This window comes from Cydia amplana, chromosome 27, assembly GCF_948474715.1.
Source record: "Cydia amplana chromosome 27, ilCydAmpl1.1, whole genome shotgun sequence".
Lineage (NCBI taxonomy): Eukaryota > Metazoa > Arthropoda > Insecta > Lepidoptera > Tortricidae > Cydia > Cydia amplana.
The window spans coordinates 2,269,265-2,293,787 of record NC_086095.1 but is presented as its reverse complement, the minus strand read 5'-3'; the positions used below and the strand labels follow the sequence as shown (position 1 = coordinate 2,293,787).

At 38.4% G+C, this 24,523-nt stretch overlaps 3 protein-coding genes across 5 annotated transcripts in view; 1 reads left to right on the top strand and 2 right to left on the bottom strand.

Annotated features, from left to right (window-relative positions):
• Positions 1-250: 250 nt before the first annotated feature.
• Positions 251-2,853, bottom strand: LOC134660459 (zinc finger protein 845-like). Its single transcript, XM_063516208.1, has 2 exons — positions 2,718-2,853; positions 251-1,790 (listed from the first exon to the last, which is right to left on the bottom strand). Exons 1-2 carry the CDS (start codon positions 2,837-2,839, stop codon positions 260-262), a joined length of 1,653 nt encoding a protein of 550 aa, XP_063372278.1. The 5' UTR covers positions 2,840-2,853; the 3' UTR covers positions 251-259.
• Positions 2,854-5,032: 2,179 nt separating this feature from the next.
• Positions 5,033-24,523, top strand: part of LOC134660483 (acidic fibroblast growth factor intracellular-binding protein) — a 92,230-nt gene continuing 72,739 nt past the window's right edge. Inside the window, exons 1-11 of the mRNA XM_063516250.1 lie at positions 5,033-5,172; positions 5,460-5,556; positions 6,411-6,512; positions 8,169-8,250; positions 8,472-8,617; positions 10,996-11,095; positions 13,872-13,999; positions 14,916-14,984; positions 16,054-16,140; positions 17,260-17,358; positions 19,216-19,292. Coding sequence (XP_063372320.1) covers positions 5,088-5,172; positions 5,460-5,556; positions 6,411-6,512; positions 8,169-8,250; positions 8,472-8,617; positions 10,996-11,095; positions 13,872-13,999; positions 14,916-14,984; positions 16,054-16,140; positions 17,260-17,358; positions 19,216-19,292 — 1,072 coding nt within the window. The 5' untranslated portion in view covers positions 5,033-5,087. The remainder of the gene's footprint in view (positions 5,173-5,459; positions 5,557-6,410; positions 6,513-8,168; positions 8,251-8,471; positions 8,618-10,995; positions 11,096-13,871; positions 14,000-14,915; positions 14,985-16,053; positions 16,141-17,259; positions 17,359-19,215; positions 19,293-24,523) is intronic.
• LOC134660464 (TBC1 domain family member 1) overlaps positions 23,433-24,523 on the bottom strand; it is a 71,087-nt gene continuing 69,996 nt past the window's right edge. For all 3 annotated transcript variants that reach the window (XM_063516214.1, XM_063516215.1, XM_063516216.1), the window contains one exon: positions 23,433-24,381. In XM_063516214.1, coding sequence (XP_063372284.1) covers positions 23,524-24,381 — 858 coding nt within the window. In that variant the 3' untranslated portion in view covers positions 23,433-23,523. The remainder of the gene's footprint in view (positions 24,382-24,523) is intronic.

The following is a 24,523-nucleotide window of genomic DNA, read 5'->3' as shown; positions in this document are numbered from 1 at the left end:
TAAGCTAACTCGGCACCGATTTTGCCATTAGAAACTTTTTTTATGATATGGGAGGCAAACGAGGAGATGAATCGGCTGATGGTAAGCGATTACCGTCGCCCATGGACACCAGAGGGGTTGTAAACTACAGCAGTGCTACAATAAACGCCATATTCTCATAGTTTTATGAATTTGAGGTTTAGGGTGATACTGCCATGCTGTCTTTGCTAAATCCGTGCCGAGTTAGCTTGGTCAGACTTTTAGATTTAAAAAAAAACCTTCACTCTTTTGGTTCATTATGGTCCTGATTTTCCTTACAGAAATCCATGGGCTCCTGTAGAACTAGCGGTATCTTCAAACTCTCTATTTTACTCTCGCTCACTATAGTTATATCCTTCTTTATATCGCTATGGTAACGCTTGACATGGTTGTCTAACAAAGATTTTCTTATAGAGGTATAGTCGCAGTACTCACATTTAAATGGTTTCATCCCGGTGTGAATCGTTTCGTGACATAGTACGCTATCCTTTCTAGATGCTTTATACTCGCAGAATCTGCATTTGATACCATTCCCGAGATGCATTATGCCATAATGCCTTTGCAATTCATACTTGTGTTTACAAGAGTAGTTGCAAGCGGTGCATTTGTAAGCGTAATGGCACTTTTGATGCATAACGAACTGACATTTGTATGAAGTTTGAAATTTGCAAATGTTACAGAAGAGTCTGATGTCGGACACGCTTCTCTTATTGTGTAAAGCGATTTGGTCCTTAGTTTTAGTTGAAAAATCGCAGTTGACACATTTGTACGGTCTGTTGTGGCTTCCAGTATGGTGTCTTTGGAAATGTCTTTGCACTGAAGCTTTAAATTTCGAAGTATACGCACACATATGACACTGGAAAGGCCTTTCTTTATCATCAGTTTCTAAAACTTGAATGTTATTCCAATCCACGCAATTCGGATCTAAGTTATATTTATTATGATTCTCAGGCTCACTTTGTATATATTGCATATTTTTATCCGTATAATTATGGAACTTCAAGTCAGTTTCTGGTGTCTCCTTATCTTGTAACTCTTTAATAAGTTGCTGCTCTGCGCTTAAAGTATTTTTCGTGCGTTTAGGATTAATATAAATTTCATTGTAATGGTCTACTTTGTGCTTTTTATACGCGCATGTGTATAAAGTCTCGAATTCGCAAAAACTGCACTTTAACGCCTGTTCCTTTTTCATTCTATTCACATGTATTTTCAATCTCCATCTAGTTTTAGTAGAGAAATCGCACAGATCACACTTATTAGCCTTTTCTGTGACCTCGTTATGAATTTTCGCTAAATGTCTAGTGATATGCCCTTCAAATCTTGTGGTAAAAGGACATTTGTCACATTTGAAAGCTACAGATTCCTTGTGAACCTTGCTATGCTTGATGTAATTATGTCTGTAAGCGGTTTCAAAGTTGCAGTCTTGGGACGGGCATTTAAACTGTTTGACAAGCTTATGTTTCCGCTTGTGACTGTTTAAATTCCACTTGTAAAAAGTTTTATAGTCGCAGTCAGGGCACTGGTGTAAAGGTAGAGGCTTACCGTTGTCCATGGGGGTGTCTCCGTTCATCTCATAGTGTCGGATGGCGATGTGCCGCTGTAGTGCGGTTGGGTATTTGGACTTGTAATCGCAGACATGGCAGGCGAAGCCTTTGCCCTGCTTGTGGCTGAGTATGTGCAGTTCTAGGCAGTTTTTGTACGCTGTCCGGTAGTCGCATTGGTCGCAGATGAGGTTCTTTAGGTGTTTCTTTGATCGATGCTTACGTTTCGGTCTGAAATCAATGTAAACAATAATTAAACACTGCATTAGGGGGATTAAATCCGCTTTATTTGGGGAGGGGAGGCAGTTGACATGGCCGAAGGCCAATGGGAGGTGGAGAGCATATATGTATTAGGGTCAATCAACTATTTCTTGTTGTTGTTCTGTGTGTAGAGGAGACAATGGCACAGAATAAATAATAGTACTAAGTACAGAAGACTCACTCTCTAACAAAACGCGTCTGTTACGATCAGCACAGATATGGCCGCTAGGTGGCGACAGCGCCACGCGCGTCTTATGGCTTTCCCCAAAAGTGGGGCCGAACGGATGTACTTTTAGCTACCTGTAGCAAAGCGACGAAATCGCGGAGTGAGACACGCCTGACAATGGTAACATAGATTGTTAGAAGAACTGCTGTACCGTGTTCTACTAACATGCTCAGTAGATGTCCCATTATGGAAAGGTCTTACAACCTCCATAAAATGCAAGTTTGGTTCATTTAAATACGAAAAACCTAGAATTTTAAGAGTGACCCAGGAGACCGTAACCATAGCAACGTGTGACAAGAAAAAGTTGATTAACCCATTGTGTATTCTACAGATTACAATGTAGGCGGTGTAATATCACTAATATCTCAGTGGCGGGAGTGAAAACGGAACTATTCTGATTTGACGACTGCTCTGACCTAGTGGATAGTGACCCTGCCTGTGAAGCCGCGGTCCTGGGTTCGAATCCCGGTAAGGGCATTTATTTGTGTGAAGAGCACAGACATTTGTTCCTGAGTCTTGGGTGTTTTCTATGTATTTGTATATTATATATATCATTGTCTGAGTACCCACAACACAAGCCTTCTTGAGCTTACTGTGGGACGTAGTCAATCTGTGTAAGAATGTCCTATCATATTTATTTATTCTGTAATTTCGAAATATGTAAAACTCACCTCTGAGGACCTTCATCTATCTGCAACTCTTCTCTCGCCTCCTCCACTTCCACCTTCACCCACACACTGGCAAACATGCTCATCATGTCTTCCTTTATCATCATTTCATCCCTCTCTAACATATTCTCCGACTTCATATTATTCTCTGTTGCATCTTCCTTATCTGATAACTCGTTTTCTGAAGTCGATTCTTCATTATCAGTATCTTTTTCTGATATTTCTTCATCTGTCATTGTGGTTTCCTTTTCTGTTTCTTCCTGTTCTATGTCTTCTGTCTCTGTCTCTGGGCTGGGTAACTCTGACATTATACTGTAATGAAAATGGAAGTTTAGGATTGCATAAAACCACAATGAATGGACCATTAACTGCATGAAATGATTTATTATTAATAATTATTGAGGAGAGAAGAAACAGAGGTTTGTGATGCATCCCTTAATCCCTGGGATAAGGTATAGTAGAATAAGGTAATTTGTGATACAACCCTTAATCCATGGGATAAGGTATAGTAGAATAAGGTAATGTAAAAATCCGGCCAAGTGCGAGTCGGACTCGCGTTCCAAGGGCTCCGTACATTAAGTCCTACTCACGCTTGACTGCACATTTATAGGTGAAGAACTATTTTGTGTATTTTTTTCAAAATTTTAGACCCAGTAGTTTCGGAGAGGGGGGAATGGTAATTTTTTGCCTATTTTCTTGAATAACTGCTAAACTATTTATCCTAAAATTATAAAAAAAATATATTTGAGATTCTTACAATGAGCTCTTTCATTTGATATATAACACAATATAGTTTGAAAAACATTATTTTTTAATTTTCTCATTTGCCCCCCAAAAATGGCCTCCATATTTAAAATTCATTTATTTACGTTACACCTCCATCTTTGGGTCACAAACTTACATATGTGTGCCAAATTTCAACTTAATTGATCCAGTAGTTTCGGAGAAAAGCTGTGACAGACGGACGGACAGACAGACGAGTGATCCTATTAGGGTTCCATTTTTTCCTTTTGAGGTACGGAACCCTAAAAGCTCAAATATTACCACCAAATTGATTATTTCTAAATGAGAGTCCCAAAGTCAAGTTCAGGTTTTTCAACTAGTTCCAAATATAATAAACGTATCAATTATTCAAGTCAACTGGATACAACTTGGGTTGCCTGTCTATCAATTTAAATCTTGTAAACTTTTAGCGTTACGTTCCTTATCAATGTAACGTTATTTAATAATTGTAAAAATATACATGTCCCATATCATCATAATTATGTGACAGGACAAGGTAGACGTGCAAATCTCAGCTGTTTTAATAAAAATCTTGATTTGAAATTGATAACATACCAATATACAACTAAACATATTCTATGTTATGCGCTTAATACAAAGGACGCTTCTCTTTCATGCAAGATTATAAAAAAAGATCGATATGATATGAGTGATAATTTTATGACCAAAAAACTCGGTGAAAAAATCTGACCCTGCGAAGTTTTGAGATGTTTCAAAGACGAATATATTGTTTTGAAACACGTTTAGCAGCCGAAATCAAGCTTCTATAGAGATCCGAGGCCTTTAAACACTGTATTATATGTATATGTTGTAGTTAATGATCATCTATTTTTGGGCACAAAAACATCGGGTTTTGAAGACATATTATTCTCTATAAACACAATTTATTATTGTAACTAGTCATTATGTACTGGTAAGATAGCTCAAAAAGTGCGGAAATAAAGTACTTACGTTTCTATTTACAAAATAAACCGATTTAAAAATCACAATTTTTCTTGTTCACGAAAAAAAATCAATTGCTTTGTGAACACGTTCGAAAAAACTATATCGCCGCACAACGCATTCTTTTTTTAGACAGTTATCCGGTTACTATTCCTCATTAAATTATATATGTCCTATTTTCTAATTATTTATTAATTAAGAAATATATCGTTAAATGTATTGATTCGTGACGAGGAATAACATAAAATATTTAATTATTTCTAAAAATTAAAACAACATTATTTATAAATACATAAACTAGTTTCAGAACACATCGTCACGAGTTTCGCGTTTAGATAGTACACTGAGAAAAGTTTGTTCTTTTTATATAAAGATTTTTAATATCTTACATAGATCCTCCGGCCTCCTGAAGAGGAAAAATCATCATCATTTGGGTAAATAATAGTTTATTACGTAATAATTAATTAATTATGAAATCAGAACAAATGCAATGTTTACCAATTCAATTATGTTTGATATGATTCGTGATTCCTAATGAGTGATCGGAACGTAGCGAAATCCGTCAAATAGATTTTTGATGGATTTTTGACAGGTCTTTCAAAGTCGCCGTGTTTTCTTATTGTATAAAAACATTAAAATAATCACAAAATGTACACAGAAGTGGATGTATTCGTTAGTAATTACACTCTAATAGATCCTGAAATATATCAGTTATGGATAGAAGGTTGCTCATGTAAGTATTAGGCTCGTTTTCTAAACAGTGAGTTCCATCAGTCTTATCTATTAATAAGTATTTTAGCAATCACGGACATCGTAGATTATTTATAAAATAAGTCCTTAAATCACCAGTAAGTCATATTAGAGTCTGATTTATGTACAACCAAGTTGATATGCTATCAAAAATGTTTAAATTTGCCAAGGACACATACAATTCAACACAATACACAATTACATGAATACAATACACAATTACAATACAATTTTCATGAATATCGTTCAGTAAACGTGTCTTGTTGGTAGCAAGCGAAGCAGTATCCACGCTGCACCAGCGCGGTGTTGCCAAGCAGATGGGGGCCTCCGTGGAGCTCATCGCCAGCGATGTGCTGGATCACTACAGGTACTTTGACACAGCTTTCACGTGATTAAGCTAGACCACAGAATAAATCGTCGGGTGACAAGCAAAAGTCACTAAGTACCACCAGAAGTTCATAGCCTTAGTGAACCTTATTAGTACGAAAAGAAGGTTGATTTTTGTTTAAATATTTTATAGTAATTAGTGACTTTTGCTTGTCACCTGACGAAATAATAGTACTAGGCACAGAAGATTCACTCTCTAACAAAACGCCTATGACCGCTAGGTGGCGCAAGCGCGAGCAGGCGTCCATTCCGTAGCGGTGCACGGCAACTACTATGGCTAGACACCAAAATTGGTGTGGGCCGCATGTACTTGTAGCGACGCGACGAAATCGCAGAGTGAGCCACGCCTGGTTAGACCATTACAAACAACTACAATAAAAATACTGGGATGAACTGGACACATAGAGGCAGGCCAATGAATTCTATCAGTGCAGAATTACAATCTCACCAAAATTCTACAGATGTAGTGCATAATTATTTGCATACTAATAACTAGCGGTACTGATAATTCCACTATCTATCTATCTATTAAGCCCTTTTGTTCTGACTTAGAGTATGTCTCTAAGCTCAGTGTGCTGCTTGGCAAAGGCCTCTAGCTCCTTCCATTGGGGTCTGTCGTGGGCTACTCTTCTCCATTTCAGGCCCGCTGTGAGATTGAGTTCATCCTCCCATCTTGTTCGAGGTTTCTTCTGACTCCGTGTGCAACCTCTTGGGTACCAATCTGTTACGATCTTACTCCATTTTTCCTGCTTGTCTCTCAACATGTGGCCAGTACATCTCCATCTCCAGTCTAATTCCACTACTTGACACTTTAGCAATAACACTTGTCTCCAGGACGTTTGCACTCTTGGAGCGACTACTCACAGTGCCGACCAAGCTGTCGGAGCAGATGGTGTTCCAGATAGATGAGGCTACCAAACAGATGCTCATTGAGAAGTGAGTACAAGCATAGAGAAATATAGTAAGACAAGAGTGCTCACTCCATACATCAGTTAGACTATTAATTTCAGTGTCTAAATCTAGCATCGAGTAGCGGAACTATCAGTACTGCTACTTGACAATAGATGTAGCACCGACCGGAAAGTCTTATCTCAACAGCATAAGACTTTCCAGTTGGTGCTACATCGATTGTCGAGTAGCAGTACTGATAGTTCCGCTACTCGATGCTAGATGCTAATAGTCTTTTTGGTACTAAAACTGATGTATGGAGTGAGCACTCTATGTATTTTTTCTCTATGGTACAAGTTATTTTGACCTACTCATCCAAGTATAGCCCAAGACAGGATTTTTGTAGTTACTTGAGGTAATTTATTGCTACCTGTGGAGTCTACCTTAACCCTTAAATGCATAGTGTTGCCAAATGTCTACAAAGCATTAGACAGCTCACAGATTAAGGGTTAAACAAATTCTATTTGTTCCTGTATATTATTTCAACAGTAAAACTAATAAATTTTCCGAATTATTACATAAATTTACGCAGTATTTTAATTTATAAAAATTACATTTGTTTATAGACGAAATGTCGGAAAACTTGTAAAAACCTGGAAGTTGATGATTTTTAGTATGTGATTTTGGGCAGATTTTTCGGGGTTTGTAATTATTTTATATTTACAAACTTTATCATAGGAACATCATAAATAAGTGTACCTTTCTGATGGCAGTTAAGATTTTTGCTATACCCTTTACTAATAGCTATATATTTCCAAAAATATGATTTAGCCTATGCAAATTTTAACATTGATTTCGCTGTGAAAATCGATGATATAATTTTTTTACCATTTTTCCCATAATCAGCAAACAATTACGTAACACATATATTAATTTCGGGCAAAAAGAAAAAATCATGCATTTAAGGGTTAACCAAACATTCCTGCATCACCAAACCATGTCCGCAACGCGGCGCTGAGGAGTGACATCACATTTTTGATAAACTACCAACTTAAGTTGTTGCAACATCATCCTGGCATCACGTCTATCAGCTGAGGCCAGGATGATTGTGCAACCTATACTTAAAAGTAATGTAGTGGTGTAAGTAATTCTACACTACTACATTATTACTAGATCTCAGTACAGGGGTGACATAGTCACTGTGTGACAAAACCCCTTTAAAAATATAATAAAGACTAGCTGTTGCCCGCGACTTCGTACCCGTGGATTAGTGTATTTTCCCCATACAAACTTTGGACCCCCATTTCACCCCTTTAGGGGATGAATTTTGAAAAATTTAGTGGACCCCTAGACCTTATAAGGAACCTACTTGCCAAATTTGGACTTTCTAGTCCGAGCGGTTTGGGCTGTGCGTTGATTTAAGTCAGTCAGTCAGGTCTTTCACGTTTATATATATAGATTTTTAAAAATAAGCCACTCGTTTACAGGTTTACAGTCGTAGTGTAACTAGTGTATAATTATTTTTCCATCGTATTTTCACGGAAACGTATGGACGTGCGTTCATTAAGATTAAGTAATAAATCGGCTATGACAGTATTTGCACGCATTTTCTTAATCTGAAGAGGTTACAATGTGAAAATTGGTTTTCAAAATTGTAACAGTCTCATTAAATGTGGTAAAAATATTAAATGATGTTCTGTTCAGGTATTATGAGTTGGACGATGCAGTAATAAGGGAGCTGCTTGGACGAAAACTGTCGTCAAGGCATAGAAAAGATTTGGATGAGGTGAGAGATAAGTTGTGTATATGTCACCGTAGTATATTTTTATATTTTATATCTATTTTATGCTTTATATGTCACCGTAAAATTGTAAACGCTCGTCAGTTTATAAATCTCGCTAGTTAAATTATAAAAACCGCACCTACCTCTTGTTTCGTGCAACGTAATGTTTATTCATTACAAATCAAAATAAGCAAAGAAAAATACTGACGACACGTTGTCGTCAGGTGGCGGAGCGCTCGGGCGCGCCGCTGCGTTGCTGCCGGCGGCAGTTCGACAACGTGCGCCGCGTGTTCCGGGGCGTCGAGGAGATGCCTGGCAACGTCGTTGCCAATATTAGATCCACGTTCTTACTGTCGGAGCCACTGGCCAAGTAAGTTATACAATGACGACACGTTGTCGTGAAGTGAAGCGGCGTCGAGGAGATGCCTGGCAGCGTCGTTGCCAATATTAGATCGACGTTCTTACTGTCGGAGCCACTGGCCAAGTAAGTATACAATGACGACATGTTGTCGTGAAGTGGTGCCTGGCAACGTCGTCAAGCTTCAATGTCTCAATTATATACTGTCCGCTGTCCTAAAGTTACTGCAACTTCAACTTCAACATTTATTTAGCAAATAGGCCACAAGGGCACATTTACACGTCAACATTGAATTTACATACAAGCAAAATAATAATAATAATACGAGTACATCAACAATTATACTTGCCTCTTAGTAGGTAATATTTTATAATGACGACACATTGTAGTGAAGTGAAGCGGCGTCGAGGAGATGCCCGGCAACATCGTTGCCAATATTAGATCCACGTTCTTACTGTCGGAGCCACTGGCCAAGTAAGTATACAATGACGACACGTTGTCGTGAAGTGAAGCGGCGTCGAGGAGATACCCGGCAACGTCGTTGCCAATATTAGATCGACGTTCTTACTGTCGGAGCCACTGGCCAAGTAAGTATACAATGACGACACGTTGTCGTGAAGTGAAGCGGCGTCGAGGAGATACCCGGCAACGTCGTTGCCAATATTAGATCGACGTTCTTACTGTCGGAGCCACTGGCCAAGTAAGTATACAATGATGACACATTGTCGTGAAGTGTAGGTGCCTGAAAACATCGTCAAGCTTCAATGTCTCAATTATATACGGCCCGCTGTCCTAAAGTTACTGCCTCTTGTAGTAAGTAATATTTTATAATGACGACACATTGTCATGAAGTGAAGCGGCGTCGAGGAGATGCCTGGCAACGTCGTTGCCAATATTAGATGACGTTCTTACTGTCGGAGCCACTGGCCGAGTAAGTATACAATGACGACATGTTGTCGTGAAGTGTAGGTGCCTGGAAACGTCGTCAAGCTTCAATGTCTCAATAGGATATTTGACTAATAGTCAAATCAGTTTCTTTTTTCGAACTGTCAACACGATTTTGTAACTATGGAATGTATATGAAACACTAGCATGTGACGTCAAAAATGAAATAACCTACTCTTTATGGTCATATACGGGTTTTAAAATATAAATTGTGTCTAAAAATAACTGCTGTCTACGTTTCTCTGTTAATCTTCTGGTGCTTTATTTCATGCATGGTGTAAAATTATTTATTTTAAATACAGTCAAATACCCTGTTATATACGGCCCGCTGTCCTAAAGTTACTGCCTCTTGGTAAGTAATATTTTATAATGACGACACATTTTCGTGAAGTGAAGCGGCGTCGAGGAGATGCCTGGCAACGTCGTTGCCAATATTAGATGACGTTTACTGTCGGAGACACTGGCCGAGTAAGTATACAATGACGACATGTTGTCGTGAAGTGTAGGTGCCTGAAAACATCGTCAAGCTTCAATGTCTCAATTATATACGGCTCGCTGTCCTAAAGTTACTGCCTCTTGTAGTAAGTAATATTTTATAATGACGACACATTGTCATGAAGTGAAGCGGCGTCGAGGAGATGCCTGGCAACGTCGTTGCCAATATTAGATGACGTTTACTGTCGGAGCCACTGGCCGAGTAAGTATACAATGACGACATGTTGTCGTGAAGTGTTGGTGCCTGGAAACGTCGTCAAGCTTCAATGTCTCAATAGGATATTTGACTAATAGTCAAATCAGTTTCTTTTTTCGAACTGTCAACACGATTTTGTAACTATGGAATGTATATGAAACACTAGCATGTGACGTCAAAATGAAATAACCTACTCTTTATGGTCATATACGGGTTTTAAAATATAAATTGTGTCTAAAAATAACTGCTGTCTACGTTTCTCTGTTAATCTTCTGGTGCTTTATTTCATGCATGATGTAAAATTATTTATTTTAAATACAGTCAAATACCCTGTTATATACGGCCCGCTGTCCTAAAGTTACTGCCTCTTGGTAAGTAATATTTTATAATGACGACACATTGTCGTGAAGTGAAGCGGCGTCGAGATGCCTGGCAACGTCGTTGCCAATATTAGATCCTTGGAAAGTAAGTTTTCAAATAGCAGGCTCATGTCAGAAAATATTTGGGGCATTATCTATGAAAAGGGATCTTATTGTCGATGGCGCTTACGCCGCACAGCGTCGCGCGGCATTGTATTTATATCGGAGCATCGTTAATAACGGCGTAAGCGCCATCGACAATAAGGTCCCTTTTCATAGATAACGTCACATTTGTCAGAAAATGTATAAAAAGTTGTTTTGTAGTGGTATCTCTGTAGGTATTTTTAAGTGTAGCTATAAATATTTTGAGAACTTTATTTTATACTTTGTTATAGGAAATATGGCGCGGTGGTGTTTATAGCGTGCATGAGATTCGAGACCACGAAACGCAAGTTACAGTATCTGTGTTTCAACGACTTCTATCACTGCGCTCAGGTGCGTTCACGACACTCTGTCGTTATTGGCAATGGACGTTATACCGTAAAATGGGGTGAGTAGGGTTCATGGGGAGAGAAGGGATGAAAGTGGTGAGATGGCATTTTAAGGCTACAGCTACAAAAATAATTTATTCCAATATAAATGGAGCTATAGTAATACTCATGATAAAAAAAATCGATCCAACAATCTTCCAAAATCACCTTTGTATGAAATCCCATCTCACCCCAATTACGAGGGACTACGGGGTGAGGTGGGATTTTCTGTTTATCGTCAAAGTTATGAAATGGAACTACCCAAAATAAAATAAAAACTAAAATACAAACGTCCGGAACACTTATTATATACACCATTCAGTTTGCATATGTAAAATTAAAATATATCGAGGTTCGAATGTCAATTTTGCCCCTACTCACCCCATTTTACGGTACAGGGCTGCCATTGCATTGAGCATTAGGGTGGATCAACTATTTCTTGTTGTTATTCTGTCCGGTCAGCCAAGAGACAATAGTAGCATAGTTTGTTAATAGTTATTTGTACAACAAGAGATCAAAGTTTGATATTTCTTCGAGTGCTTATTTTGAGTCCCGTGCAAGCGAAAGATTCTATAATAGATTCACGAGCGTAGCGAGTGAATCTAATTTAGAATCTTGAGCGTAGTAAGGGACTCAAAAGCGCACGAGATGTAAATAACTTTGATCTCGTGTAGTACACAACATTTTTCACCTCAGCAGTGAGAACATATTAGAGAACCCGACAAATGTATTCCTTCTTCATTACTTACCTCTATTCACTCATGTTTTCTTAAGATATACCAACAATTTAATTTTCACCTCAGCAGCTCGAACAAGGGTACTTTGCTACTTAAAAATAGTGAGCAAAATCGCATTTTGCTCATTTTGTCCCACTCAGTGAGCAAAATGCGATTTTGCTCACTGTTTTTAAGTAGCAAAGTACCCTTGTTCGAGCTGCTGAGGTGAAAAATACATTGTACAACACCTTCTTCTGACACGCTTGGTAGACGACCCTCAATGGAAAAGGTTTATAAGTATCACAAAAAAGCGTGTTTGGTGAATTTAAATGCCTAAAAATCGGGTTTTAAAGAGTTACCCGGGAGAACGTAACCATGGTAACGGGTGACAAGAAAAAGTTGATTCACCCATTATTATTATTTTCTACTTTACTAATTCATTGTTTATTTGTAAGCAGTTTCACTGTACAATGCTGTGCAACTTTTTTGAAGTGAAAACTTCTTTAGCGGCGCTGTGCACTTTTTGAGGTGGGGAAAAAATGTTAAACTCGAGACAGCGTAAGACGATCACGTGACCGTAAGACGGACACGTGACCTGATCGAAAAACTGTACCATGTAATGTCATTGAGTTTTTCTTTATTGATTTAAATGGCATCTAGTAAGTTTCGCTCTAACTGGTATTAATATAACTAGAGTACTAACAGTGATGTGCTTAGGGGTTTCAAGTAATTAACGCTAACGCTAGATGGCGTTAACCTCAATTGAAGGAATGTTTACAAAAACAACATAACTGCTTAGAGCGGTTGACACTTTTTTAAGAACATTGTTAATCGTTTCAGGTGTCAACCAGTGTAGTCAGTTATGTTGTTTTTGTAAACATGCCTTCAATTATACATAGTGCATTTTGCACTAGTCATTGAGTTTTCAATTCTGCCGGCACTACCTGAGTGTAACCCGTTGTTTTTAAATACGTTTTAGTGGCATCCATTTGTGTGAGAGATACGCCAAAAAGTTCTCTCTGCCCTATGTTTCTCTTGAGATTCGTGCTATCGAGGTTCCACTTTGGTGGATCTTTAACCTCCTGGGACAAAATGTACATTATAATGTACATATTCGTGCAATCTAATTTGAACCTTTCATTAACCAAATAAAGTAGCATTTCCTTTGTATCGTTGCTTTTTAAAACAAACGAAATTCCTTCTAATTTACTTATAGAATAAGGTTGAAATAAAAAAAACAACGGGTTGCACTCCGGGAGTGCCGGCAGAAGTGAAAACTGCAAAATGTCTGCTGCACTATGTATAATTGAGGTTAACGCCATCTAGCATTATTTCGTCGCATTACTTGAAACCCCTAAGCACATCACTGTTAGTACTCGAGTTATATTAATACCAGTTAGAGGGGAAACTCACTAGATGGCATTTAAATCAATAAAGAAAAACTCAATGACATTGTAACCGTTTTTCGATCAGGTCACGTGTCCGTCTTACGTCTTACAAATCTTACCTGTCGCGAGTTTAACATTTTTTCCCCATCACAAAAAGTGCACAGCCCCGGTAAAGAAGATTTCACTTCAAAAATTGTAAACTTTATATGGTGGGTCTTAGGCCCACTTGCACCACTTCACTAACCCGGGGTTAACCGGTTGAACTTTGAGTTACCATGGTTACCAGTACAGTTTGACACTTGGTTGACGGTTTAATCGCTTAACCCCGGGTTTGTGGGATGGTGCAAGTGGGTCTTACGAGGTTAAAAGGGCGAATCAACTTTTTCTTGTCACTCGTTGCCATGGTTACGTTCTCCTGGGTCACTCTTTAAAACCAGATTTTTAGGCATTTAAATCCAGCAAACCCGCTTTTTTGTGATACTTATAAACCCTTTCCATTGAGGGTCGTCTACCAAGCGTGTCAGAAGGTGGTGTACAATGTCTTCTAACAAACTATGCTACTATTGTCTCTTGGCTGACCGGACAGAATAACAACAAGAAATTGTTGATCCACCCAAAAGTATTATTTTGTCGGCAGTCAATAATGACCTCTTGGACCTATTCGTGCACGGGCCCCGAGTACTACGACACGGAGATGGACCGCGAATTCTTACTAGAGCTGAGGGAACTGCGGATACTGTTGGACAAGGAAAAGGAACACAAACAGTAAGACATATGCGACGTGATATCTTGCATATAATTCTCGCAGTTCGTTAAATTGTGACAAACCTTTTTAGGGTTCCGTACCCAAAGGGTAAAAACGGGACCCTATTACTAAGACTCCGCTGTCCGTCCGTCCGTCTGTCACCAGGCTGTATCTCACGAACCGTGATAGCTAGACAGTTGAAATTTTCACAGATGATGTATTTCTGTTGCCGCTATAACAACAAATACTAAAAACAGAATAAAATAAAGATTTAAGTGGGGCTCCCATACAACAAACGTGATTTTTGACCGAAGTTAAGCAACGTCGGGCGGGGTCAGTACTTGGATGGGTGACCGTTTTTTTGCTTGTTTTGCTTTATTTTTTGTTGATGGTGCGGAACCCTCCGTGCGCGAGTCCGACTCGCACTTGGCCGGTTTTTTATTAAGTACAAGCTTTAGAGTTAGACCAAGAAAAGTCTGCAGCGATTTTGATAGCCCACGCAGTGCAAGTGTTATTTTAAACGTCAAACTTCTATGAAATTATGGCGTATAAATAACACTTGCACTGCGTGGGCTTTCAAAATCGCTGCAGACTTTTCTTGGTCTAACTCTATTTAACTTTACTATGTATGTTAGTACGGGTCAAATCTTGCAAGTTAAATTTGACCCACTTCCCGGTTTCCGATGAACCTGACAATTTGCATACACAAGTAAGTCGGGTGACAAATTGACAATGCAATATTATGGTACCATCGAGCTGATCTGATGATGGAAACAGGAGGTGGCCATAGGAACTCTGAGATAAAACAACGAAACCAACTTGTATTTGGGGTTTTTAGAATTATCTCGATGAGTATTAGTTGTCTGTGGAAAGAAAAGTACAGTTAGCGATAAAAGCTTTTTTATTTATATTTTTAATAGACTTCCTTTGTTTCAGCTTGATATGTATGCGTCTGAAACCGAAGCTATTGGAGAAGTCATATCAAGAGTTAGAACTGAACTTCAGGTAAGACTCAATGAAATTAACATTGAATGCCGACAACGCACATGTGCGTTTACAAATAAAAATCTGTTTCGAAGTAATTTTTATAATATTAGGCGCCAAAAGCAAATCGATTCTTTATGAAAGTTATTATAATTTAATTAATGCAAGTATGCCGTTAATATAATTATACTCATTTTGGTAATTAACAATTTATAAATATTGACATTGTTATTAAGTAATAATTAATCTGGGAAATGTAATTAAGTATGTATGTATAGTAAAATTTGCACGCCGTAAGTCGGTAGAATTGTACTGGGCTTATATTTCTATGTAACATCTGTGTTAACCATGATTCTAGCAAATAAATTACAAATTAAAAAAATAATTAGTTTTATAATAACCGGCCAAGTGCGAGTCGGGCGCACGTTCCACGGGTTCCGTACATTAAGTCCGACTCACGCTTGACTGCACATTTCTAATAGGTTTTCCTGTCATCTATAGGTAAAAACCTATTTTTTTAGACCCAGTAGTGTAGGATAGACAGACAGACGCACGAGATCCTATAAGGGTTCCGTTTTTTCCTTTTGAGGTACTTACGGAACCCTAAAAAAGACTTACAGCACTTTGTTCCTCTATTAGAATCGAAAGAGCTCATGATTCCATTTAGAATAACAAAAAAAATGTGTTGCAAACATTTTACCAAAAATGGCTTAGTTCTAACTTATGATGTCATCGAATTTAAACTGTTGTGAGACATGCTAACATTGAATAATTTTACTTAATAATTTTTTTTTATGATGTCATCATCTTCCTCGCGTTGTCCCGGCATTTTGCCACGGCTCATGGGAGCCTGGGGTCCGCTTGGCAACTAATCCCAGTAATTGGCGTGGGCACTAGTTTTTACGCAAGCGACTGCCATCTGACCTTCCAACCCAGAGGGTAAACTAGGCCTTATTGGGATTAGTCCGGTTTCCTCACGATGTTTTCCTTCACCGAAAAGCGACTGGTAAATATCAAATGATATTTCGTACATAAGTTCCGAAAAACTCATTGGTACGAGCCAGGGTTCTAACTTATGATGTATTTGCAGGTTATACACGAGAGCCCTGGTGGGCCTGGCGTGCAACCTGCACCGAGGGAGGGAACTCAGGTCACTGTTTATTGACCTCCTGGAAAGGTACAGTAAACGGATTTACATTGAAATTATTCTAACATCACATATTTGACAGTTACAAATTGACCAAACTCAAACTCAAAATATACTTTATTCATGTAGGCCTAGCAACAAGCACTTATGAATCGTTAACATAAATATTATCTTAAGCTAATTATCAGAGCAATTTATTGATGTTATTATTCCATAATAATATTGGATTATTATACAAATCAAATTTAACACAAATTTGAGAATTTCACTTTCATTTTCAGAATAATGTGGATATTAAAATAAAATATTGAAAAATTACAAAAATACAGGACCTGAAAGTTTCAAAATTTAAGTTTTTTTTAACTTCCAAAAACGATAAAAGTAAGGGTGCCATTCGATTCCTTACATTTCATCCAAAAAAATATTGTATAGCAACTATATACATAAACGCAATATTTCACCGACAAAAACGCAATTTTCTTGTTTTGTCCATACTACAAGATGGGCGATGACGTCACGGCCCCTGGCAGTTTTGTATAGGGCGTTTCGCGAGTGAAGTGCGACTGTCGGACTTTGATTACAATTTCTGACTTTTGTGTTACTTTAATGCAACGGGTTCCATATAGACATTTGATCCTAAAAACCAGGGATGTTGCGGATGCCGATTTTTTGACATCTGCGGATGCGGATGCGGATGCGGATTTTTAGAGGCTCACATCCGCGGATGCGGATGCGGATGCGGATGTCAAGATAGGTACATAAAAAACGTCAAATATTACATTTTAGTAATTTTTATTTAAAAAAACCGGACAAGTGCGAGTCGGACTCGCGTTCCAAGGGTTCCGTACATTAAGTCCCACTCACGCTTGACTGCTCATTTCTAATAGGTTTTTTTGGCTAATGACTAAATTACTTAGCAGTCTAGCACTTACGCCGATGCTAAGACGTTCCTGTACCGACCTGTTCCACATCCGCATCCGCATTAAATCCGCATCGATTTTATGCGGATGCGGATGCAGATGCGGATGTTCAAAATAAGGCGGAAGTTCCGCGGTTGCGGATGCGGATATTCGCAACATCCCTGCTAAAAACAAACCCGATCGATTGATACCATAAAAAAAATTAGTCATGTAGCGTATTGTTTGACAGATGTGTGGAGCCATTACGCGCAGGCGGCTGGCCGCGCACCGACTTGGCTCAGTTTCTGAGCGCATACGAGCAATGCGCACTACAGATGGACGTGCTCAGGTAATTCATCATCATCATCATCATCATCATCATCATTTATTATTGTATTGTATTTATTGCAGTTAATGCATGTTAGACACTAAGCAATGTAATGTCAATTAGCACGTAAGGTTTATCTGTAAGTGCTGATTGATTGAAGTGAATAAATGAAATGAAATGAAAAAAAAAAATATTTGGGGTCTATAGTATTTCCACTATATATCGCTTAATAAGTGATTGTCCTAATGTAATGTTACCTCTACGCCAGTGGTTCCTAACCTGGGGGTAATTACCCCCGTGGGGGCAAAACTGGTATTTTACGGGGGTAATAAGCTAACCTAATATAACAATACAACAAACGTACACGTTTTATTTTTTATTACCATTGGGAGGAGGGGTAAAATCAGGTTCCCTAGTTAGTCATAGGGGTGACCGGACTGAAAAGGTTAGGAACCACTGCAGTCTACGTTTAAACTCGCGCGCGCTACGCGTCACTTTTCGAGAAATCATCGAAAAGTGACGCCATCATCATCTTCCTCGCGTTGTCCCGGCATTTTGCCACGGCTCATGGGAGGCTGGGGTCCGCTTGGCAACTAATCCCAGGAATTGGCGTGGGCACTAGTTTTTACGAAAGCGACTGCCATCTGACCTTCCAACCCATTGGGTAAACTAGGCCCGTATTGGGATTAGTCCGGTTTCCTCACGATGTTTTCCTTCACCGAAAAGCGACTGGTAAATATCAATAGTTATTTGTACAACAAGTGATCAAAGTTTGATATTTCTTCGAGTGCTTATTTTGAGTCCCGTGCAAGCGAAAGATTCTATAATAGATTCACGAGCGTAGCGAGTGAATCTAATTTAGAATCTTGAGCGTAGTAAGGGACTCAAAAGCGCACGAGATGTAAATAACTTTGATCTCGTGTAGTACACAACATTTTTCACCTCAGCGCAGTGAGAACATACCTATTAGACAACTTGAAAAATGTAATCCTTCTTCATCACTTAATACCTGCACTCATGTTTTCTTAAGATATACAAACAATTAAGTTTAATTACCGCAATGGAACACAAAAACAAAACGTAATAATAAATTCCAGTAAAATAATATAGAAATAACAAACATTAACTGACACTTCAATCGCCAACTTTGACAACAACAAAAATCTTTGTAAGATACGGTCCGAATTGCGGATACGTACTATTTGTCAACTATGGTAGAAATTCTTAAAAGTAAAATAATTAATTTTGCGTGATGATCTGTGTATTTTTTGAGTTCGTTATTTTAATTGTACAATAAAATACCTAAAATATAGTATTTTATCAGTTTTTATGAAATCTTAAACTTTATTTTTATTTATTAATTATTAAGAATTCATACTCGTACGTGGTTTGGAACGATGCGGTCTGAAGTTTTTCGGGGGTCTATTATAAACCGTGAATATACTGTTGAATGTCGTTTTAACTTTTTTTGTCTGTTTCTTTTTGTGACAGTGTGAAAGGGACAGAGATAATAGAACCCAAGTATTTCGAACTTTTATTAGACCCCGCATGTTGAAATGACATTTGACTATAAAGGTCAGTTGAATGTCATTTTGTCTCACTCAGTGAGCAAAATCGCATTTTGCTCACTGTTTTTAAGAATCAAAGTACCCTTGTTCGAGCTGCTGAGGTGAAAATGATATTACGTACATAAGTTCCGAAAAACTCATTGGTACGAGCCGGGGAGCGAAAAGTGACTCCATACTTTGATAAATATCAGAACAGTTTTCAGAAAAATACACGACCCCGCCGTTTAAAAGCCGCTTCCATACATTCGAAGGTTACTCTGTCACTTTAAAACGACATACTTGGTTTAAATTTTTGTTTATTTGTTTTCAGAGAAGCGGATTTGAAGAGCGTCTGGGAGCGATATATGAAAGTAGTCAGTCAGTGCTTACTCACAATGTATCACGCTTAAATCTAGAACATTCAGTTTTAACAAGATATATAAGATATATACCTATAGACTGCCAATTTGACGAAGAATATCCATAAATGAAAAAGGCGGCAAATTAATAATATGTAGGCCGTTTTCCCGTAGAAATATTATATTTTGCGTCTTTTTTTACTGTTTGGCTATTAGCTATATTAGTTATAGACTAGGTATTATTATTAAATTGTACAACGGAACTTAATCGCCTATCTAAATTTTAAGATTTACCTCCGACGTTTCGAGGACGGCGTTGTCCCCGTGGTCTCAGAGAAGACTGGCTTAAGTTGACATCAGCATCTTCTAACCGCGCGAGTTTTTCGAACTACCCGCACTTGGTCTTGTTTATCCGCTTGAACGTTTTGCGCACTAGGGATGTCACTCTGTCGACACACAACACTAACGATATTCGATATATCGACTGTCGATATTCGTTTACGCTTACATTTACTAATGACTGGATTCCATGTGGATGAGATCTTGAAACCCTCGTCCCGATTGAAATTACCATGTTTTTTGATTTCAATGGCTTCCCGTTAATAATGTGTAAAAATCGTGAAAGTTTAAATCAGTGTTAGGTATTATTAGTTATAGACATATGTGTGAAAAGAGACAAACTGAGGTGTAAGTCTCATGTGTTAATGTATGTTATAATATAATTATTTATTGTAATTTTTTTGAGTATTTGTATAAATATATTTAAAGTTTTCAAATATTTGGCGTTTTCTTTATTAATTATGGGTTTTTGCGTGCGTTTACCGTATGACGTCACGGATTTGTTTTAACCACAGACAAGACATCCTCTAGACTGAGAGCATAGTAATGCTACCCCCTCTGCCACTTATACGGTAGTTTTACTCCATCTTCGAGTCAATCCCGTGCCGTGATTGGTCCGTGTCTTTGAACGGACCAATCACGGCACGGGATTCGCTCACCTCGTCCCCCCGCACCCCCGTATTTTTGGCAGTATCGGTTTCATGAAATAATTGCTCTAAACTCAGTCTAAAGGATTCCTAGTCTATGGTTTTAACCCGTCGAACGACCATCATACAACAAATTGATGCAAAGCAATTTGATCTATATTGATCTGTAGTAACACATGTGTGAAACCGAGTCGCTACGACCCAAATTGAGTTAGCATCACACGTGTGATACTAGGGCGCCCCACGCGTTAAGCTACAGTATGTAGTAAAAAAAGAGTGTACAGGTTTTTAATGGGTCGGCAAGTAGTATCCGTGTAGTTGCAGTCCATAGGCTACGGTGACCGCTTACCATCAGGCGGGGCATATTCTTGTTTTTCACCGACGTCGTATAAAAAAATGTTAAAGTTTTTACCAATTTAAGCTATTTGAAGAGGCCTAAGCGGATACACAAAGGGGAAAAACCATACAGGTGCGAAGTATGTAAAATCGAGTTTTCCGAATTTGACATGACAATCGTTTGCACTAAGACAACTTTGCTTAACAACGTAACAACATAAGACTTTCCGGTCGGTGCTACATCTATTTTCAAGTAGCAGTACTGATAGTTCCGCTACTCGATGCTAGATGTAGACACTGAAATTAATAGTCTTTTTGGTACCAAAACTGATCTATGGAGTGAGCACTCTTGTCTTACTATATAGTACTATATAGTAAGACAAGAGTGCTCAAAAACATAGAGAAATATTTCTCTATGCTTTTGTGTACCTAGTTTCTGACTCCTTTCCCGTTAAAACTTCTAAAGGGACAAGTGAAACAAACATACTTTATAGCACACTATTTATTGTATAAGGCGAGTCACACATACATCCACGCACACATACACACATGCAACAATAACATAATTTTCTACGTACAGATGGATTCACAAAACCTGGCACTTATTATTATTTCTTCGTGTTTTTCGTATCTTAATTTAGGTTTTTTATTTAGTATTTTTGTGGTGTTGTGGGCCTTTTTGAGTGTCACATCGATTAAGCAATAGTACATTACATACCTAGGGAGGTGAATTCGTGAATGCTCCAGACCGCAGGTGTTTGTGGCCCGAACCGAAGGTGAGGGCCATAAATATGTGATCTGGGGCTTTACGAATTACCGCCCGTGGTTTGTCTAAAGTTTTACGTCTTGCCTTGGCTAGGAAGTGAGATTTTCTCCTCGCGTAGCGGGAAGAAAATGCCACTTACGGGCCTAGGGTGACGTAAAGTTCATTACTAATTGCCGTTGAATCTAGGAAATACCATATTCTTTTAACAACGTTTTAACATAAATATCATAACGAGTAGCTGATCTAATTCCTTAATACAATAGCCTATTGTGTGTGTTTCTCCCAGTATGTTACCTGCTTATTGTTTACTTTTACAAATTGTTAGTTTCTTTCACTAATTAGATCCAATCATGCCAGCTCAGATGAATAAATCTATACCATACATATTATACTTAGGTACATAACAACTAGCGAGTGCAACAACACGAACCGCAAGAGATCTAACAATTACACAATAACAACAATGGTTCAAGTAGAGCACATCGGCTGTGTGTGCGTAAACGTGCACGCACACGTCACGCAAGCGGTGTGCCGTCTCTCATAAGTATCTGTATATTACAACGCGCACTTCTACGCGCACGCACCGGGTGTGCACAGGCCTTCATTCGCCATGAATTTATAAGTATTCACAATTTCATTGATTTATTAATATTATTATTGGGGTGTTTTGGGCCTTTGAATTAATGCCACGTCGACCAAGTAGTATTGTGAAGTAGTAGTATATAGTATTGTGACGCCAATTTCATTGATAGAACAAGTTCTTATTACCCAAAAAGATCTCCATAACTATATCGGAAATAAATAACAGTTTTTATAGTGTCAATTATATAGTGGAACAACTGGGGACCTAGCCAAGGTTACAATCGTTCACAGAGAAACGAAACGCTAGTCTCGATCGTACTAAAGGCCCCAGTTCACAATAGGCCATCGCCGGCCACTCCAAGCGACGCAGCCATGCGGTAGAATGAGATAGCAATATCACTTGCTCCCTCTAACGCATAAATGCGTCCCTTGGAGTGGCCGGCGATGGCCCATTGTGTACTATAGACCTAATATGGAGAGTGGTAGACAATAGCGTTTCGTTTTCTGAAAACAATTGGCATGTTGGCTAAGCACCCTGGTGATTAAGAATCCTGCTGTTTTCTATGCTATTAAGGATAAACCTAAACGGATCGAAAATGGAAAAGATCTCTTGGATTCGATCTCACATAACACAGCTTTTACTACATGACATTGAGCTTATTTCTATCTGTCACGATTTTTTGGAAGAGTGCATTTCCTACTTATTAAATTCCAAGCAGCTCTTTTGACTTGAAAAGCCGCAGCTAACAGCTGCTACAGACGGGCGTACCGTCCGGTCCGAGACCTGTTCGATCGTGCGTAAGGTGGTCTGCCGTACGTCCGAGCTATAAGTTAGTGTGCTACCTAACACACTGTCGCACCGCACCGCGACCTTGGTGCGTTGCACCCATAAGTGAGAGCGAGAAACGGATATCTCTTTCTCACTCTCACTTATGGGTGCGACACTCCAAGGTCACGGTGCGGTGCGATAGTGTGTTACCACTTTAAGAGCAAGAAGGAGATATTTACCGGACCATGGTCGCCGGTACGCCCGTCTGTAACGGCTTTAACAGTCAATCATATACCGCTTATGACTGTAACTTTAAATTGGAACTATTTATTTGAAATTAAAATTATTAAGCATATTGGTAAACTGTTGGCAGTTTACAATTGTAATTGAATGTAAAGCCGAACAATTGAAGGGATGTTTACAAAAACAACATAACTGACTACACTGGTTGACACCTGAAACGATTAACAATGTTCTTAAAAAAGTGTCAACCGCTCTAAGGAGTTATGTTGTTTTTGTAAACATCCCTTCAATTGTGTTGCTAAATTTAACCATTTCGAGTAAGGCATCAACCGAGTTCCGTAACCAACTAGATAAATCCTAAATCCAGATTAGTAACCTTTTCCATGGTATTTTTCATCTAATTTTGGTTGGTTATAAAATGGTTACATTCTAGGAATATAATTTACCATTTTGTAACTGGTTACGAAAGTGCTTAGGGCACGTGACACTTCAATGGTATTTTTTTTCATGTAATTTTAAATGGTAACATTCTAGGAATATTATTTCCCATTTCGTAACTGGTTACGAAAGTATATACTAAGCAAGTAACACTTGATAATTATTCGCTTAATATTCTAAAAGGCCTAATTTGCTTCAGTTTAGTCGATTGTCCATCAAACTTTATTTCCACGTCACAGTCGCTTAAAGGATGCGATATAATCGACGAAGTATCTTCTTTTCTAATATCCTCTGGACTCATGGGAGTTACGAAACCACTGTCTTGTTTGTTTTCCTTCGGTTCTTTCAAATTTAACGACATGCTCTTTCTACTTTGGAATATACTTAAATCTTCATCGTATTTGGGTGATAATTTCTGGTCTAACTTCTTTAAATTCTCATCGAAATCATGTTTTAACTGCTGTTCAAATAGTCTTTCTTGTCTTATTTGTTCGTGTGTGTTAGCAAAAAATCCTGTATTTTTCTTTCCTAGTTCTCTTAGAGATTCATTAAGTACGTTGCTGTTTTTGAAGCTGTCAGATCTCTTGTTTTCCGGTTTTTCTTCTAAAACTTTCAATGGGAATGGTTTAACAGCCATGCCTGACACGGATTGGGACTTTTTCGATAAGAACTGTTTTTTATCTGATTCTGGTGAATATTTTTCTTTGACAGCATTGAATACGTCTTCTCTGGATATTTTAGCGAAGAGGTTTGGCGCACTTATGCCAGTTTTGAACGTCTTTTTGGGATCATTTTCGTCATCTTCGTTTGAAGTGAATTTCGATGAGAATATTTTGGATCCAAAGGATATTTTCTTGTTGTGGTTTTGGACTATCTTCTTGATTTCTGTAGGCATGTCTTGTCTGTGGTGCGCGGCGATGTACCGACTGAGCAGAGAGAGCTGATGATCCATGGATTTGTTTATTGATTCTAGGCGCGCTTGGCTGCTCTGGTAGGCAGTTATGGCATCCATGGCAGACTGGAATAGAAAGTTGATGTTAGTGTGTTTTAAACAACGAGGGAGTGTAACATGATAGAAACCTGTCTTACAAAGATAGTCACTTGAACAAGTTTAATCTAGTGCAAGTATCATTCTCATAAATGTCTCAGATATTTACCAT

Coding starts and splice junctions, on each gene's coding strand:
- LOC134660459 (XM_063516208.1), bottom strand. CDS start 2,839: ATGTTAGAGAGGGATGAAATGATGATAAAGGAAGACATGATGAGCATG. Junction 1,791..2,717: donor ATAGATGAAGGTCCTCAGAG/GTGAGTTTTACA, acceptor CATTGATTTCAG/ACCGAAACGTAAGCATCGAT.